This window comes from Micromesistius poutassou (assembly GCF_964030765.1).
Source record: "Micromesistius poutassou genome assembly, chromosome: 7".
Taxonomy (NCBI): Eukaryota; Metazoa; Chordata; class Actinopteri; order Gadiformes; family Gadidae; genus Micromesistius; species Micromesistius poutassou.
This window is the reverse complement of record NC_140277.1, coordinates 7,806,891-7,824,881: the sequence shown is the minus strand read 5'-3', so window position 1 is coordinate 7,824,881 and position 17,991 is coordinate 7,806,891. Positions and strand designations below refer to the sequence as shown.

At 40.9% G+C, this 17,991-nt stretch overlaps 3 protein-coding genes across 4 annotated transcripts; 1 reads left to right on the top strand and 2 right to left on the bottom strand.

The window, feature by feature from the left end:
* Positions 1-5,203: 5,203 nt before the first annotated feature.
* rps24 (ribosomal protein S24) lies at positions 5,204-8,853 on the bottom strand. Its single transcript, XM_084470639.1, has 5 exons — positions 8,800-8,853; positions 8,095-8,160; positions 7,793-8,002; positions 7,434-7,547; positions 5,204-5,286 (listed from the first exon to the last, which is right to left on the bottom strand). Exons 1-5 carry the CDS (start codon positions 8,800-8,802, stop codon positions 5,284-5,286), a joined length of 396 nt encoding a protein of 131 aa, XP_084326765.1. The 5' UTR covers positions 8,803-8,853; the 3' UTR covers positions 5,204-5,283.
* A 676-nt stretch (positions 8,854-9,529) lies between these two features.
* Positions 9,530-12,739, bottom strand: eif4ebp2 (eukaryotic translation initiation factor 4E binding protein 2). 2 transcript variants are annotated; one of them, XM_084470714.1, is made up of 4 exons: positions 12,621-12,739; positions 12,408-12,542; positions 11,729-11,902; positions 9,530-11,372 (listed from the first exon to the last, which is right to left on the bottom strand). In XM_084470714.1, the coding sequence occupies exons 2-4, from the start codon at positions 12,538-12,540 to the stop codon at positions 11,341-11,343; spliced, it is 339 nt and encodes a 112-aa protein (XP_084326840.1). In that variant the 5' UTR covers positions 12,541-12,542; positions 12,621-12,739; the 3' UTR covers positions 9,530-11,340. The 2 variants fall into 2 exon arrangements, with proteins under 2 accessions (XP_084326840.1, XP_084326839.1); XM_084470713.1 differs by having other exon boundaries at positions 12,408-12,710.
* A 367-nt stretch (positions 12,740-13,106) lies between these two features.
* On the top strand, positions 13,107-17,564 carry ppa1b (inorganic pyrophosphatase 1b). The gene is made up of 11 exons (XM_084470266.1): positions 13,107-13,244; positions 13,767-13,831; positions 14,206-14,259; positions 14,587-14,706; positions 15,200-15,286; positions 15,430-15,556; positions 16,138-16,265; positions 16,441-16,526; positions 16,717-16,792; positions 16,880-16,919; positions 17,245-17,564. Exons 1-11 carry the CDS (start codon positions 13,184-13,186, stop codon positions 17,274-17,276), a joined length of 876 nt encoding a protein of 291 aa, XP_084326392.1. The 5' UTR covers positions 13,107-13,183; the 3' UTR covers positions 17,277-17,564.
* The last annotated feature ends 427 nt before the right edge of the window (positions 17,565-17,991 follow it).

Below are 17,991 nucleotides of genomic sequence, written 5' to 3'. Positions count from 1 at the left end.
TCACGTCTGCTGCTTTGGCTCATTATCACCCCCATCAGCTCCGCTAGCCCCAACACTACACCACCAACTCCACTACGCCCATCCTAATCATCACCATCATCCCCATCATCAGTGCCACTACCACCATCATCACCACCTACACAACTCCCATCAGCATCCCCATCACCACCACCACTATCACCAGCACCACCCGCACCACTACTACCATCATCACCACCTACACAACTACCATCAGCATCTCCATCACCACCACCACCACTATCACCAGCACCACCCGCACCACTACCGCCACCATCACCACCTACACAACTACCATCAGCATCCCCATCACCCCCACCCCAACTACCATCACCACCACCACTATCTCCATGCCACCGTAATCATCACCATCACCACCACAACCACCGCCATCCTCATCATCATCATCATCAACGCCACCACTACCAAAGGTTTTCCAGCTGTACGGGTAAAAGGCGTTGAATTATGGTTGAATTTAATGTACTTTAAAAGTTCCACGCCTAGTTATCCACACACACAAGATTTACACCACATAGTGAGAATGCGAAGTGGTTTCAGTGTCATGCACACACACAGCGAGGGCATCCATAACAAGACAATCAATACAATTTCTTCCCCTTTTTCGCCGAGCCTGTGAAAAAGCGGTCGATACGGAAAAAAACACCATTCCAGAGGCTACACTTCCCAAGGAAGCCTCCATTGTTTTGGCTGCAGCACTCTGCTGTGTAGTCATGTCAATTGCTCAGTGTTTCTTCCCACCGCATGCAGTAGGGATGAATGCAAAAATAAATGATGTCAGAAAGAAAGAAAGACAGAATTATTAGGATTCACAAAAACCTATTTGCCCTTAATAAACAAAAAAGGCAAAACACTTCCCTGGTGCTTTTGGGGGGAGAGTGTGTGTGTGTGGTGGGTGTGGGTGAGGGGGTTGAGGGGTGGTAGGAAAGGCTACTAAGGCACAGATCATTTTACATATCAGCACCTAGCAACTGGCAGCTGGGGTGAACGTCACGCTGGCTGGCGTAGCAGATAGGACACTGCAGCAGGACTACAGAACGAGCCCCGATGGTTCCCCTGCTGGGGCCGCGGAGAGAGAGAGAGAGAGAGAGAGAGAGAGAGAGAGAGAGAGAGAGAGAGAGAGAGAGAGAGAGAGAGAGAGACAGACTTCATTAAGATGCATGGCATCCTCAGTTACCCTGCCAGAATCTGCCGCTGCAAGTTGAGCCCTCGCAACACAAGAATATACTAAATGTTCACAAGCCCACAAAAGACCTTAGTAGATAGCCAGTAGCGACTTCAGAGCATCATTAGTCGCAATGGTGAAACACTGGAAAGTACAATCCAAGTGACTAATTGATCAGTGGGTAGTCGTTAAATGAATAATTCAAATAATGGATTACATGGAGTGTGGTTAAAGTGAACAAGATTCAGATGGTACAATTATTCTTGACGTGATTGCACTGGTTTAATCCTTCAGACATGTTTTTCTAAACAGAGATTAGCCATGATTATTACAAACAGAGTCTACCATCTGATTATTGTATTTATCAGCCATTATATGGTAAGTCAGATCAATGGTAGTTCAGAATACACCTGCTCTGAAGGGAACACATGCTTTTATAGGTAGCCATTATACACCAGGCTACCTATCTGTGGAAAAAAATACTAATACTAAAATACACAAACTAAAAAGTTTTACATGTGACCATCCAATGGAACCTGGTTGAATATGTTGTAGTTTATCTTTTGGTATGTATAAGGTTCCACAAAAGTTTTACATGGATGGAACATCATGCATGCACACACACACACACACACACACACACACACACACACACACACACACACACACACACACACATACACACACACACACACACACACACACACACACACACACACACACATACACACACTTCCAATCTGTCCAAAATGCACTCTCCTGCTTCTGCCTGACTGATTGCCGGGTCTATCAGACTGCATGCTGGGTATTCAGAGTGGGGAGAAGCAGGTGGGTGTTCTGTGTTTAACTCGGTCAAACCAGAGATGAAGGAGAAGAGATATTCAAAGAAAATGAGACAAGTCGTGACGAGAATGACAATGCGGACAAGAGAGAGAGAGAGGGATGGGGAGTGTCATAGAGTCATGGTGTGAGGCAAAATTTTACAGGGGCATGAGAGAGATTGAGAGAGAGAGAGCAGATGAAAAAGAGAGATAGACAGAACAAGAGAGAGAGAGAGAGGGAGAGAGAGAGAAATGAGGAGTGAGACAGAGTCCTAGTGTGAGGCAAAATGCAACGAGAGAGGCAAAATGAGCAAGAAAGAGGGGAGGAAGAAAGAGACAGAGGCAGGAGCTCGTGGGACGAGGCTGTGTGGAGGAGCTTAATTTCCCAACACCATCTGTTACCAGTCCCTGGGCTGAGAGCTCCACTTATGTCAAACCTCCCACCACCACCACACAGGCAGCACTGCAGAGCCCAGAGAGAGACATAGAGGGAGAGGAGGGGGGGGGCACAAGGTGTGATGGAGAGAGAGAGGCAAAGTGAGAGAGAGAGGGGAAAAGAGAAGGAGTAAGAGATAGAAAAATAGCCTGAGAGATCGGAAGGGGGAGGAGAGAGGCGGGAGGGAGATATAGAGCGAGAGAGAGAGTTAGGAGGGATGATACAGATCACCCAGAGACCTAAATGTTGTTTATTTTGTGTCGGTCCACACAGCCCCCCCCCCTCCCCGTCTACCTGCAACCCCTTAACTAGGGGTTTACTGTCAGCCACCGGCCTGCATGCAGCCCAGACTCTGGTCTGTACAGGTTCAGATAAATGAGTCTGCCCGCATGTTTCTGGGTCATAACTTTGTCTGCCGAGACTAAAATGGAACCTTGTGTGGCCCTCCGAAAAATGTCCATTTACTCAAAAGTTGACTGAGTATAAAGGGCCCGAATTGGAACCCTGATGTCTGCGGGCCTACCTGGAGGCCTCCGTGAATAAGATGGAGTGCCCCTATCGGATCGCTATCTGCTCCTTGCAGACAAGGTTATATATATTTTTGTCTGTCATTTGCACTGGATAAAAGTGTTGCAACGGATAAAAAATAGTTTTAAAAATTTGATTGCGGATAATGTTGTTTTTTATGACTCCAAGCACGGGTGAGAATGATCCTGTCAGTTCACCTTTAAAACCTCATTAACGACATTATGGAATTAATGTATAGCATACGTGGTAGAAAAGGGGTTACCTACATGTATTTATATATATATATATATACAGTCACGTTCTGACGGAGGCAGCAGGGGGGCCTTCACTTTGAGTGGTGTGGCCTACATTCAAGACGCATTAAGAATGTGTGGAACCTCTGTGTTCAAGGTTGAAAATAAAATGCCATGCTGAAGTGCAGTGTGGTGATTCAGCTCTACTCTCACTACCTGGATCCACAGAGCTTGTTTGTAATGTTAAAAGTCAAAGGGAAGCGGCACCCTACACTACAGTCACTCCATCTCACTATAAGGTCCTGTAGTGATTCAGTCACAAATACTTGCTTTCTGTCTATACAACAAACCCCATCACCTGGTTAGGAGTCCAAACAACCGCAGCGAGACGTTGAATAAGCAAACCTGTGTTTGGAAATGCCTTTTGCAATCCATAAAAGGACATGGACAAAGGTAGAGAGTGTGTGTGTGTGTGTGTGTGTGTGTGTGTGTGTGTGTGTAGGGGAGTGGGGAGGGGGGACCCTTAGGACAGCCCCTCTCAAGCATTTTAATCACTTCATTTACACTCTCTTGCAGGGTATTACTATGCAAATTACCTGGAAAGGTCAGGCCGCAGAGAGGGAGATGTGTTCACTTGCAGTGTTTATGAAGAACCAAGTTACTGTGTGCACAGCCTACTCTAATGGCATATTAATGGCCTTTTTTTCCTCATTGCGTGGTTCACTTGTTGACAGTCGATTTGAATATTGAAACATGAACGTATAGGTTGATGCAGGAAAATATGCTGCAACATTTCAGGAGTGGGTGCGCGGTAACGATGTCCGCTTGTTGAATGGCGCCCTCGTGTGCCACATCCGATACTGCAGTTTGAATTCTGATTTATAGTTATTTGTGGCGATATGGTTGTTAATGTTTCTGCAACATAACTACGTAAAAAAGGTAATCAAAAACAAAGTTTTTGATTACTGTGGGGGAGAGGAAAAAAATCATATTAAAGGAATAGGTGTGCAGACTAATTATCGAAATAAATGAATTCAGGATGCCACGTTGCAGACGGAGGGCCATCATTAATAAGGTGAAGCAAGGTTAAAACACTGCTGTTCTGTACAGGCATCGAAGGTGACTTGATCATTAAGAATTCGTTCCCAGGGAATGAACAAGCTGAAGTATATAATTGGTACCTTTAGCCTAGTCAGAAATGTATGGTGGATACAGTGGGAGTTGCTGCTGTCCCAACATCAAAATATAAATTTAACTTTACTAGAATTGTTTTATGTAAAATGGCATTGTTCCTCAGACTATGTTCTGTATAGTGGTGGGTTCATCGTGCTCCCATTGTTTGAAGTCTATCGAATCGCTTCTAATGTGCAGGTTTGGTCCTCTATACTAGTACAATTGATAAAACCATAGATTTCCCCTGTCACACAGTGTAATACAGTACATGGTGTAATACAGCGTATTGTGTGTTCAACATTAGGTGTGAATGCAAACATGGTGACGTTATCTCCAACACTTGCTGTAATGTAAACCAGAGTTGCGGGAGATTCATATCAACTCTCATGCCTGCGATGGGGTCCCTTGAATCAATTTTCTAAGCCTAGATAATGGAGATGGGCCCATTCCACATCAAGGACTGTTGGTGTGAGCCACAACTTTATACCATGTTCTATTGCTGGTTCACTCAAGTCTGAACCTGACACAGGAGATTCTTAAGCATTAATCAGACATATGGGCAGTGGCTTCAATGACTGGTTTGTAATACCAGGTATGCGAGACAATGTGAAAGATACCAGTGGAAATTAATAAAGAACATGCCATGTCAATTATCATAGCAGCTCATAAATAGCCCACAGTGGACTTCCAACCATGTTAACTATGAATCTTTCTGGGGGAACCACAGTTTGCTCTTTGAGCAGCCCAGCAGAAGGAAACTGCATACATGTGAGGAGGAAATAATTGTCACCAAGAACCAAAGACAAAAAGATTCTGTTTTTTCCCAAACATTTTATTTGATGACAATATACAAGAACATCTTGAGCATGAAGAGCCTCCGGTTTTCTTGGATCACTAGAGGGAGACAAAAAACAAGTTAGGACAAAAGCATTTTAAAATTTCAAATTATCTACTAGGGTAATGACAGACAATGGTGGAAAGAGTTGAATAAGATATACTCATTCAATTGGTTTCATAAACCATTAGTTTGTTTAATATGAAGGAACCAAAAGTGCCCAAAGCCACAGAGTTCTCATGGACAGCAGTTTGACAAACTTCCATCCAGTATAGATTAGAGAAGAGATTCTGGTTTAAGGGTCAACATTAAAGGATACGGTTAAAGGGTTTGGGAAGTGGGGGTCTACCAGGATGCTATACTTGGGAGAAAAGGGGAAAGGCCAACACCACACACACACACACACGTCACCAGGTGAGACATGCACACAGCTCTAGGTTTGAGCTTTTTGATGTGCTACCCAACGGCACACCAAGAACAAGTCTACTGTGATACCTGGAACTGACCCCTCATTTCTGCACAAGTCCATGGGAAGCAAAATCAAAAAAGGATAAACAAGATGGGAGTAACGTTAATGGTCTGTGGCATGGAAAAATAAAAGTCAAACCCATGTCTACATGAAGTATGGAAATATGTTCAAACTACGGTCTGTACACGAATCCGGTGGCCGCTTTGCATGTTACGTCAGCCTCCATTACTGCGGTGACAAACAAGTCTTAGTGAATGAGAGACTGCTGCTTGCTGATATGGACAACAGCATGGTTGTTGGGGTTGTCCTGACAGACAACGTTAGGCAATAACCCCTGGTTTCTGATGAAGGTACTATATATGGATGGGATAATTTATTAAGATTTAAAAAACACATAAATGTGTTTGTTGGAGCTTTTGTTGGAGCTCGTTGTCATAAGTAAAGTTACATAGAAAGCAGTATAGGGGGTAAAAGTATAATATTGTGCATTTCTTAGGACAGCTTGCATTCAAACACGTGCCACCGCAGTATTGGGGTCTTTAACTTCGGGTACTTTCCCGGATTCGTGTATCCAAGTGTTTAGGCATGGCAGGGGTAGCATTGTTACTAGTACTATTGTTATTAGTTAAAACCATCAATACCTTTCATTTACTGGGCTAAAGAATTGCATTTTCCAGTTTTAGGAGAGGTTGACCAACTTCACTGCTATTTCATGATTGCCTTATTTGTCTGATAATTGTTACGATAATACTGATCACACTAGATCTGATAGTCTGATCTGTATTAATATAACATGCATTTGAGATTCTGCAGCCATCACTATTAGATGAAACCTATGCAGAATTTAGCCATCTATATTAGGTAATTTTAATATGCATGGAGGATCATCTCCGTTCAAGTTCCACTTTATGAGCTCCTGATTATGTTAAATAAAACCTCAAGATGCACAAGATGCAAAGAAGATCAACAATTACAAGCCAGAGCTATCAACATTAAAGTTATTAATGAGAAGGCATTAACAGTTACACAGCAAGACTAGTTGGTGAGCTACAGGGAAAAGAAAAGTTAGCCTGTGAGTAAAATTAGGTCCATCACTCCTGATCATATGCACACAGGAGTTAATCTACTCATACAGTACACTACTGTGAGGAGAAGATTTGGTCTAGGGGTGTAAAATGAGGTCTACTAAACATATGCACAGAGGAGTTAATCTACTCATAAGGTAGAGTACTGGGAAATGCAGAGTGGGAGCAGTTAGTCTAGGGGTGCGAATTAGGTCCATCACTCCTGATTATAAGCACACAGGAGTTAATCTATTCAAGCAGCGTTTACCTTCTATAGTTGCAGAGGAACAAAGTGAATGGAAAGATGACACAAGGAAAGTAAAAGTTAACAGAAGAATAACAAGAAAAACAGCAATAGTTTCCCAGTTGGCTAGTTAATCAGTTTACAGTTTTAACAAAGAAAAAAAGTCTCCGCCATAAAACATGAAGGGCAGCCATGTTGACACCCAGGACAGGACACCCCAAGCTACTAGTGATCCACCATCCAGTCCAAACAAGCTGCAGCAATAATCCAATACACTTGACGCACCGTCCACTTCTGGATGGCAGTCATGTTGTGATTCTAATTGAAGTCCAATAGACCCCTAGGAGCCAGGTCATGCATCTTCCATGGACATGGTTCTCAGGTCATAGGAACTTAAATGTGTTGCAGTGCACATGTTCAGCTACATACCTTTTTGCCAGCAGCTCCCACAGCCGCCTTCTTGGTGCCTCGTACTTTCTTCATTCTGTTCTTGCGCTCCTTTCGCTGTTTCCTGGAGGACTTCTTTTTCTCATACAGACCGTGCTGAAAAAGTAATCAAGAGATTGCATAAGCGCTAGCGAATGGATTCCTTTAAACAGTGGACAGCCAGTGATGAAACTGAACTGGTCACCAACAAAACAAAGGACAAATGGACAACACGGCCTATGCTTTTCAAATATCATTCTTAAGTTAACAGAACACTAGAACACATTTATGTTCTTAATTCTTTAAAGAGGGTTCAGAATGCAATAACTACACAGGCCACGGACACATTGGTCTTTACTCACCCTGGCTAGTCTGTGCTTGGGCTCGTTCTTCTTGGCATAGTCTAACGAGTCGTAGACCATGGCGAAGCCTGTAGTCTTGCCGCCACCGAACTGGGTCCTGAAGCCAAAGACGAACACCACATCGGGAGTGGTCTTGTACATTTTTGCTAGTTTCTCCCTGATTTCAGTCTTTGGGACTGTGGCCTTGCCCGGATGCAGGACATCGACGACCTGTAGAATACAAAGACAACAAATTGTAAGTGGAAGAGGAATGTGACATTAAGAACTGTACCGCTAAAACACAGGTATGATGAACAACTTACCATTTGCTTCCTCTGGAGCAGCCGGTTCGTCATGAATTTCCGGGTCCTGACAGTCACTGTGTCATTCTAATATCAAGAAAGATGTATTTCAGTAAGGCACATTGACCTCATCTTCCCTCAAAACATTTTAACACCTGCACCATCTTGGCCAAAGCACCCCCTCCCCCCTTAGAGATATATACACCGTGACGGTCCACATGGGCTTAAATTCACTATCTCGGAAATTAACTACACTATTCCTTCCCTGGCCCCATCAAGTCTAACCGATTATATAGAAGAAAGTGCTGAAGATCATCATGTGTGCTGATGCTAGCATGATATCGTTAGCCACAAATGCTAATGGACAACACTGCAAGTTAGTGGTCAACAGTATGTAGCTTTGCTGAATAAAAACGTCACGCAAGACACTGCACATTGTACCGCATTGACCAAGTAACCATTAGGCAGAACACATGTAAACGTTGTATCTAATAAGACCCTGTCCATGGAAATATCTGAACCGATAGTAGACGAGTTAACACGGCGCTACGGTGGGCCCACCGAGATTTGACCGAGTAGGGTTATAAAAAGCTATAATGTATCAAATATTGGAACATAGACACAAACAAGGTTTAAGACACTATGTGCTGCTTGTACATCATATGTTCATGAAAGGATGGTCTTGATAATCAACGGATTACGATAACATTTTTGCCACAGTCTCACCATCTTGGCGTTGGCCTTGCTCAGGGAAGTAGAAAAGGAGGAAGGACCAGCGGACAGCCAGTGAAATGCCTGTGGAGAATGTTATTGGTACACGTTTCTTTGCCTGATGTAAATTCATCTATGCACGGAGAAAAACGTTTTTTGAGGGAAACATAACTTTTTGCGTATTAATTAAATGCTGGTATATCTCTTAAAATCAGAAATATTTTGATAACAGTCGTTTGACTTTTTAGCAGTAAAAATCATTTTAAAAAAAGTCACTCATCAGGTCGTTGTATACATGCACATTAACTTTGAAATCAACCAACACTTCCAAAACATGTAATGCCAATTATCTGAATTAACCAAAACAAATCAGGGTTTTAATTTAAAAACAACTACTTTTTGTTTTCTAACGATTCTTGCTCTTCATATTGTCAACAAAATATTTTTGTTATCAGAAAACCCCTATTGAGTAAACGTTATATTTTGTCATACATCAGGGCTGCCAACTTTTGGGTTTTGGCCGGAGTGAGATTCTGTAGAATCTTGTATCTTGCCGTGAGAAATTGGATGTGTGACGTGTGTGCGTGTGTAAACAGGCAAAAACGTGTGTCACACGGTGAAACCGTGAGTTGGCAGCTCTGATACATTGTATTTCTTGGTCTTTCATTTGATACAACCTAAAATTCCTGTGGCTATATGAAATAAATACAAATATTTTTGTTAAGTAACTTTATTGATCTTGCTTCAACAATATCCACTGGCAGTGGTGTTTCAATGAAAATAAAGTTAATTATAATCTGAATGTTACAGGTGGTGTCAGGTGGTTTCAAATTTCTCTGAAAGATACAATGTTAAGCCCTCAATGTGAAACCAAACTGCTTGAAATGAATACGCAATATGAATGTTGATGCCAATTAACATATACATCATGCTTACCCAAATGTGTGATGCAAAATAGGTGCAAACCTATTCAAAACATTTACCAGCAAAAAAAGTTGAGATTATTACAGCCCAAACCAAATAAAAACCTATGATAGTTGTTAGGATTTGAAAAAATTCAACAAGTTGATTTTGTAAATTACAGTAACATAATATGATCTAAAATAGCAGGAATTCTGTTTAGGAGCTCAACTAAATGTTAGATGTTTCTCACCATCCAAACACCACATTTTTCCAAATAAATGCATGGAAGCCATCAAATTGCAAAGAGAGAATAATTGAAAAGCTTCTTATGGAACGCAATATGAAGGCATTGAAAATAGTGCAAAAAAAAAATAGTGCTGCTAAATACAATAAGCATTTCAGTAAACTTTTCTTTGTTTTTACAAATTGTTCTGGAGAGTATGACTGGCAACACTGAGGTTTGTTGTTACTGCATTCAGATGTTGATGTAAGGCAAGGGCAGATAAACATATGACAACAAGGTAATGCAAATTGAGTAAGATCGTTGGGGATAGATGCGAAGAATCAGTTATAGCATCTACCTATCCCAATACAATCTCAATCTTGTAGAAAACAGAAACTAATGACTGAATGTATACTTGTGTGCAAAGTGGCAGATACAGTCCAATAAATAACCAATTCATAAAGACGGCCTTCCCTGTTATCTGTTGCATCCAAAAACAAATTTGTCCTGAACCAAGTATCAAAAATGAAATGCATATAGAAATATCCATAATTATATTACCATTGGGTCCAGCGGCTATTGTATTAAATTGTGTTTAAACATTATGTGGCCTGCATTTTGAAAACCACCACATAGTCAACATTAACACAGACAACTGGCTAAATAAACAACTGAATAGTCATTTTTTTGGCAGGAATAAGGAAATGCCTATATTTAATTGCTACAGCCAGTTTGAAACCGATTTACCAGTTCACAGTTATGTTGATCGCCAGCTTGTGTATATACGGTATTGTGTCTATTATGTGTTTCGTGATGACAGACCTCTTGTTTTTTAGTTTACTCGATAAAACATCATGAGCTAAAAAACAGTTATTTACAAATGCTTGTTTGAAACGAGAGCCACAATAACAAATTGTGGAGGTGTGACATTTTTCAAGTAAAATATATCTCAACAATATATTGGTAACATATGCCAGTCTGCGATGAATTCAAAACGTAGGTCATTCTCAGGTCAGGTTACTTTACCACCTCAGTAGGTTCTGTTTGACAAGAGTCTGGGCTTCTAGAATGACGACAGTAAGCTGTGAGATGTGCACTTAAGTAATGTATCTGTTGGAAAGCACACCATGGTAAAAAAAAAAAAAAAAAAAAAAAAAGTATGAAAATGATTATGATCCACTTCCATGCTATGTCGTTTATCTATGCGGGGGGCTGGTTACCAAGGAACCAAACCTCAAAACCTTTTAGAGAGTTCAAAGGAGTGGCCATTCTGCACGATAAATAAAAAAATGTTATCCCCAATGGTTCACACACATCAAATCCAGCAGTGAGACAGAGACAGAGCTAAAGATGGCTGCCACATTGGTTTCTACAAGCCACTGGCGTCAAGAAGCCAGGTCATTTACTTCTTCCCATGTGCTTTCGTTGTTTCAGATGTCCATTTCAAACTGTGCGTCGTCACCTAGGGGAAAAAAACAGAAAGAAAACAATTTTGGAATTGCTCATGAGAATGTCATAGCCAGTAGACAGCTACTTAGCTATTGAAGGGTTGCTAGATTTAGTCAGAATCTACAATTTGTTAGCAGAATGAGGATCCTTTGTTACTCAAGTTTAATTCACATATAAGAACAAATTATATATTCAAACCATCACAATCAATCAATGAAACCATAAAAATATTAATATCATATGTTTTACCCTTAATTCTTATTGCTGTCTTGTACTTCTGTTGTGATATGACACCCATAACTACTTATTCAGGATAAACAAAGGTTATAATTTCTTGTAAGTGCGTAGTTTAGTATCCCCCGCCAATACCTGGTTTGCCGTCTTGGCTGTTGGTGTGTTTGTTGGCTTCATTCTTCCGGTTCTCGTTCAGAACCGTTTGGCTGGTCACACCGTGGATGACAGGCAGGTGGGCAGGAGGGGTCTGGGCTATGGGGGAATTACGCCTGTCCAATAGGAACTTACGGTCATAGATTATCCTGGTCCCTTTGACAGGGAAACAAACAAGAGTTTCAATTAGCTGTGATGAAAAAGAAAGCTTCCGATCTCCTTGGAGGTCAAAATATAAATTGTATCACCATTGCTTTATGATTGCTTTATAAATGTAAAGTATATGACTATAACAATTCTAGCTGAATGCTAGAGTTCAATTTAATTGCTGAATGAGAACAATTTGCGGAACATAGGACTATATATGTGCCAAAATATAAACGCAATATTTGTATTTCACATGAGACAAAATAATCGCTGAATTGCTAAATTATCACATTTATTTGTCTCATCCCTGCAACCCAACCAATCACGATGCAGTGAAGAGAGAGGGGGCGGGGCAAAGCATTGTTTTTGTTATGATACGTCTGACAGGCCCAACAGACTGCATAGGCCCCATTGACAAAAGAACACAAAAGGTTCGCAAAGCCCAAAACATGTCAACGCACAAATGATTCACGTTTCAATGAAGTACGATAAATTGAGGCAAAAACTGTCTTACCTCCCGGAGTGGTGGAGAATAAAGTGCCTCCAGGGGTAGTACAATAGTCATGAGGTAGCTGCGTTGCATCGTTGATCAACACCGTCCTAGTCGGGATGGCCCTGCTCTCGCTAAGATGACGACTGGTCGACATTTCTGCACAAAATGGATGACGAATTAAGCTATTGCAGAAATTAAGTGCTATTGCTGCCGACGGACGGTGTATCCCCGGACCTTTCCCACTTTCTTGGATCTTTCCAGAGCTTGCCCGTCTTCCTTCCTCTCGCCCGTCCAGCCGTCAGCGCCGTCCCCTCCTTCGGCAAGGCAGGAAGCACCGCGCGCCGCGGGAGGATGTGAAGTAAACGTGCAGCAGACGAGGAATAACGCACGCACACTTAGCCCTTTGTTATTTTGTTTGTTTTGCCCTTTGTTACATCATTGTCCAAGTGTTTGGTTTTAAACCTCTTTGAGACATACGAGCAATTGTACAGATATGTACATATATGTTTTTGAAAACTTTATAGCCTAATGTAAACATTTATTGAATTTTCATCGAATATTCTAATAATTTATACAGTATAGCGTTATTGGTCTGACCTCCCCCCTTCCCTTAACACTCATAAAATGTAGTTTACTGGGTTGAGCGACCTATGGGTGAGGCAAGACCGATCCTAGACAACATATACGCATGCGCAGTTGATTCGGAAGTAGGTGGTATTCTTTCGTTCCCCAGTAGACGCTTGTAGCGCAATCAATCAAGGTTGAAGCAGTAGCGACCCACCGGCTTGGAGTTAACCATGAGCTACACAGTCGAAGAACGGGGAAGCCTACATAATCTGACCTACCGCTTGTTTTACAGTAAGTAGTTCTGTTCTTATTATTGTTCTTATAGTCTTGTTTCGAGCTCCTCCACGCCACTCACGATCTCCCACGTGTCACTTCTATTCATTCTGAATCGGTCCATCATATAATCCGCCTGTGCTCGACAACGCGATTTGTATTATTGAAACATGGCTTCAAACATTACACTGGTTCAGCCTCTATATGCCATCTAACGCGAAAGAATGATGCAAGGCAGCAGGCAGTACCTGTCAAGGAGTCTGCTTTAGTTTGCGTCCTGCTACCTTGCATCATCCTCCAGCAAAAGCTTAGTATGGTCGGCCTACTAAACGCCATAATGAATGAAATGCAGATTCCGATCATTTTCATCTGTATCGCACAACCCATATGTCACTTTAAACATTTTACAGTTACCATTTTGCATTTAGTTACGAAACGAAAACCGAAAGTCCCCCTTTTTTATATAATCTCTGGTATCCGGGAGCTTCCAAATCTGAACAAGGCCCCTCTTCTGTCAAACATTTATTTTCTCTTTTGCAGAAAATGCTGGTGGCAAGCCTGTCTCCCCATTCCATGACATACCAATGTATGCTGACGAAGGACAGGTAAAGTGGACTATTTCCCTCACAAGCCCCCTTTGTATATTACTAATATCTAATGTTGTGTTGCTCTCTCTTCACGTCTTCACTTCACTTCCATATAGTTAGCCTCATAGAATAATTGCCTGCCTAACACTATGTAAGTGATGAGCGAATTAAATGGACAATGAAACCAGGTGTAATTGTGTGATTGTGATCAGAAGGTTCATAGTCTGTTTGTCCAAGGGTGTTGGCAGATTATTTTCCTGTTACGTGCTATATCAATGTCCACTTTGTTTCAATATGAGTCGTTTCAATACAAGTTTGACAATGAACTCTCTAACATATCTTTATTACTCCTAATTTATGTCAATGCCATTTCCCTTCCCTTCGCTTTTCAGAACATCTTCCATGTGGTTATTGAAGTACCAAGATGGACAAATGCCAAGATGGAGGTATGTTGTGTTAGTATTTTCCTGCAGTTCATTATTAAACCGGTTCATGCTGTTCCCTAATTATTCATTTTGAGGTTGCATGAAGAGGGATTTTACTATCGTATAAGGAAATAAAGGCACTGGAACTCCATAATATTCAGATGCTTACAATTCAGTAGGACTGTAGATATGAATTCAGTGCATTGTTGGCAATCAAAAGTGGAATCAAATCCTGACAGTATTAATGCCATGCTATACCAATTGACATGTACACAACCAAGGGCTTGAATAAACGGAACTGCAGCCCATGTTTCAAACCAATGTAAATATATTTCTACTTTATTTCAGATCTCTACAAAAGAACCCCTCAATCCAGTCAAGCAAGATGTGAAAAAGGGTAAAGTGCGCTATGTGGCGAATGTGTTCCCTCACAAAGGGTACATCTGGAACTACGGAGCTATTCCCCAGGTCCGTGTCTTCATTCTTCCAAGGAGCTTATTGAACCTATGTTGGTTTTCAAACATAATCTCTAAAACTGAAATCTGCCTGCCAGATTCCACCTACTCAAATCACAATTTAAATATTTTCTTCCTAACCTGCTTCTTGGAACAGGTCCCGGCTCTGTAGCAGACATTTGTTTGATTATCTTTCACCTGCAGTACACAGTAGACTAGATACATCCCATATGTAGTATCTATACAAACAGTGCCCCAATGATGGGTCTATTTATTTTATTTATTTACAACTGCAATAAATGACGTCATACTAAACTAAGTACAATTCATTTTAGCTGAGTACTTTCTTAAGAATTAAGTTGAACATTTTCATCAGAATCAACACATTAATAATAATACTATAATATTAATAATATATTCAATGGCATTATGGTTGCCCAGAGAAAAACAGACTTGTACACAGCTTTAAATGTAATTAGTTTCCTAATATTTTGTCATTCCCTCAGACGTGGGAAGACCCAGCTCACAAAGACCCAGACACCGGTTGCGTCGGCGACAACGACCCCATCGACGTTTGTGAAATCGGCAGCAAGGTACGACACCATCCCATCCACCAATCAGCAGCCTCCAATCACACTTGGAGTTGGATCGATTTTGAGTCACAATCACATATGTAATGACTCATTACATCATTCTAGCCATGGAACAGGACAGTAACCTAAATTGTACTCTCTAGGTGTGCTCACGTGGGGAGGTAATCAAAGTGAAAGTACTCGGCATTCTGGCCATGATTGACGAAGGAGAGACGGACTGGAAAGTCATCGCAATCAACGTGGATGACCCCGAGGCCAAAGACTTGAACAGTAAGCCAGTCATTCTGTTGGATTATATTTCCATCCACTCATCTCCATCTATCCTCTCTGACTTGCTGGCAACCGAAAACCTATTTTGTCTGAAGTATCGGGGTCATTTAGTGGCTATGGTATTCCCATGACTGAAGAAATTACTAAATATTATGATGAAGTTCATGTTTAAGCAATGTGGAAGTCTGTTTTATTTTCTGTGCCACCATTATGAAATTTACAATATAATGTGTGATGTTCAATTTAATAGGGTTAATTAAGAGAGTATTTAGTATTTTAGTATTTAGTCATTTATTTCAGTTGTTCATGTATACAATCAGTTGTTCATCATAATTTGGGCAGCGTTTAGATGGAAACTAGATATGGGTATCTCAATAAGTGAGTGTTAGTGAGTTGCAAGCCATAAACTGTAGTAGGAGTGCTGCCCTGTGTACAGGGGAGACTATAAATCACGTTGGATCTGAATCTAAAGTCACTTTAGATGAAAGTGTCTACAATTTCAGTATTTACAATTGAGTAACTTGGCAAAGTGTCATATTTGAGATGCAGTAAAACAACTTATTGTGACCCTGTTTGTTTAGATATTAGCGACGTCAAAAGACTGAAACCGGGCTACCTCGATGCCACAGTGGACTGGTTCAGGCGCTACAAGGTCCCAGACGAGAAACCAGAAAACAATTTTGGCTTTAATGGAGAGTTCAAGGACAAGGTGACCCCCACAACAGCCTGCTGTCTGCCAGCGTCAACACATGTTTAACACGTAGCAGTTACTGCATAGTTAGACAAATCAACTTAGTAAATTCACAAAAATGTATACTAAAATAATATATTTAGTAGTACCTAAAACATTAATAGTAATAGCACGGCTGCTGATTTCTTTGTAGGACTTCGCCATTGAAACCATCAAAACCACCAACAAATTCTGGAAAGCCCTCATCTCTCAGAAGGCCAACCCAGGGGAACTCGACTGGTAAGATATGCCCATTTGTATTAATATATCTTAGATATTCATACTATACTGCTGTAGAGGACATGGTGTTACAGTGGAATCAAAGCTAACCAAATCGACGTTTACCTCTTATAGACTATTTAAATTAGTTATTTAGATTAGGTTTTTTCACACAATGTGTAATTATTTGTTGTATTTGTACACAATGCAGCACAAACACGACCATTTCCCCGGATGACAGCCCCTGCCACGTCTCAGTGGATGAAGCCAAGGCTATCATCGAGAAGGTCGGTTTGCTAATATTTCGGTTCTACTGTTCAAAGTTGCTGTGTGTGGGACGCTGATCTTAATAAATGTCATCCTGTTTGTTTTAGACGAGTCCCCCTGGAGCAGCAGAAGCTATTCCTTCATCAGGTAATACTAGTATAATCTCTGTATAATACTAGAAGATCATTGATAGGTCATTACTTTGATCATGCTCATTTTGAGTAGATTCAATAATATGTTCATTGAAAGTAATAATTTTTGACATTAGTGCAAGCTGTAACATTTGTTACATTTTTTTGTGACAAACCAATATTTAAACGGGTGCATAGTAACATCCTCATGTTTAAAGATGAAGAAATATGTTAAGAATACAAAAATCTGTACATTCATATTCAAGATCACAGGGACGTGTAGTAAATGAACTTTACTAATTTTGAAATGTAATTCAATTCAATCTTGTTTTCATTTATAGTGGACAAATCGTTTTACTACGAGAGGAAGTAACTGAAGAACTGGATGGAACAAATCAAGAAACCAGTCTGTTCAGTTGGACCAACGCTTTGTCCTTCGCAGGGATTCGATTCTGGAATTTTCCAGCACTTAATACTGAATGGAGATCCTATTAAGAAATACAGCTAATTTGTAGGCTACTGTAAGTCTCTGACAATTTTTACTTAATTTAAACGTTTCTTTGGAGATGTGCACTTGTTTACTACTTAGTACTGGCAAAATGCTTATGTTCTGTATGAGACCCTGAAATGCTTTAATAAAGCGATTATGTTCAAGTGACAAGGGCATGTTTTAAAATGGCTGTTATTTCTTTAGCTTGTGTTACCAAGGACTCCAGAGGATTCCCCAGTGTTGTGGGTGATTACTATTGCGGCAATTATCGTTGGAAATAGTGCCGCCTAGCGTTTATTTAATTGTAGTGTGAATACTTAATGATTCCTTTCGGGAAATATGTATACAATTGCACGTTTGTCTGTTCTGTACATCGTTTACGGGATAGCTGCGAGGTTGACTAAAAATGTTCCACCTTCCAAATAATGTCCTTGAGTGGGACACTCTAAACAAAGTGACCTAAATTACAGAATAATAGTTGTATTGCCATTTTACAACTTATTTCTCCTTAGGGTTACCTACGGTGAAAGGGATCATATACCCGTATACCCCTTACACCCTATCCCAACACCACCCCTCTAGCCCCCCCGAGTCCGAT

Bases quoted from the DNA above. Each gene is read 5' to 3' on its own strand.
- rps24 (XM_084470639.1), bottom strand. The intron at 8,003-8,094 runs GTAAGTTGTTCA...TGTATTCTACAG, and splicing joins TGCTCCAGAGGAAGCAAATG to GTCGTCGATGTCCTGCATCC. The intron at 7,548-7,792 runs GTGAGTAAAGAC...TTACTTTTTCAG, and splicing joins CCAAGCACAGACTAGCCAGG to CACGGTCTGTATGAGAAAAA.
- ppa1b (XM_084470266.1), top strand. From the start codon at position 13,184: ATGAGCTACACAGTCGAAGAACGGGGAAGCCTACATAATCTGACCTAC. The intron at 15,287-15,429 runs GTACGACACCAT...TGTACTCTCTAG, and splicing joins TTTGTGAAATCGGCAGCAAG to GTGTGCTCACGTGGGGAGGT. The intron at 16,527-16,716 runs GTAAGATATGCC...TACACAATGCAG, and splicing joins AACCCAGGGGAACTCGACTG to CACAAACACGACCATTTCCC.
- eif4ebp2 (XM_084470714.1), bottom strand. From the start codon at position 12,540: ATGTCGACCAGTCGTCATCTTAGCGAGAGCAGGGCCATCCCGACTAGG. The intron at 11,903-12,407 runs GTAAGACAGTTT...TCCCTGTCAAAG, and splicing joins ATTCTCCACCACTCCGGGAG to GGACCAGGATAATCTATGAC. The intron at 11,373-11,728 runs GTATTGGCGGGG...TTTTTCCCCTAG, and splicing joins CAGCCAAGACGGCAAACCAG to GTGACGACGCACAGTTTGAA.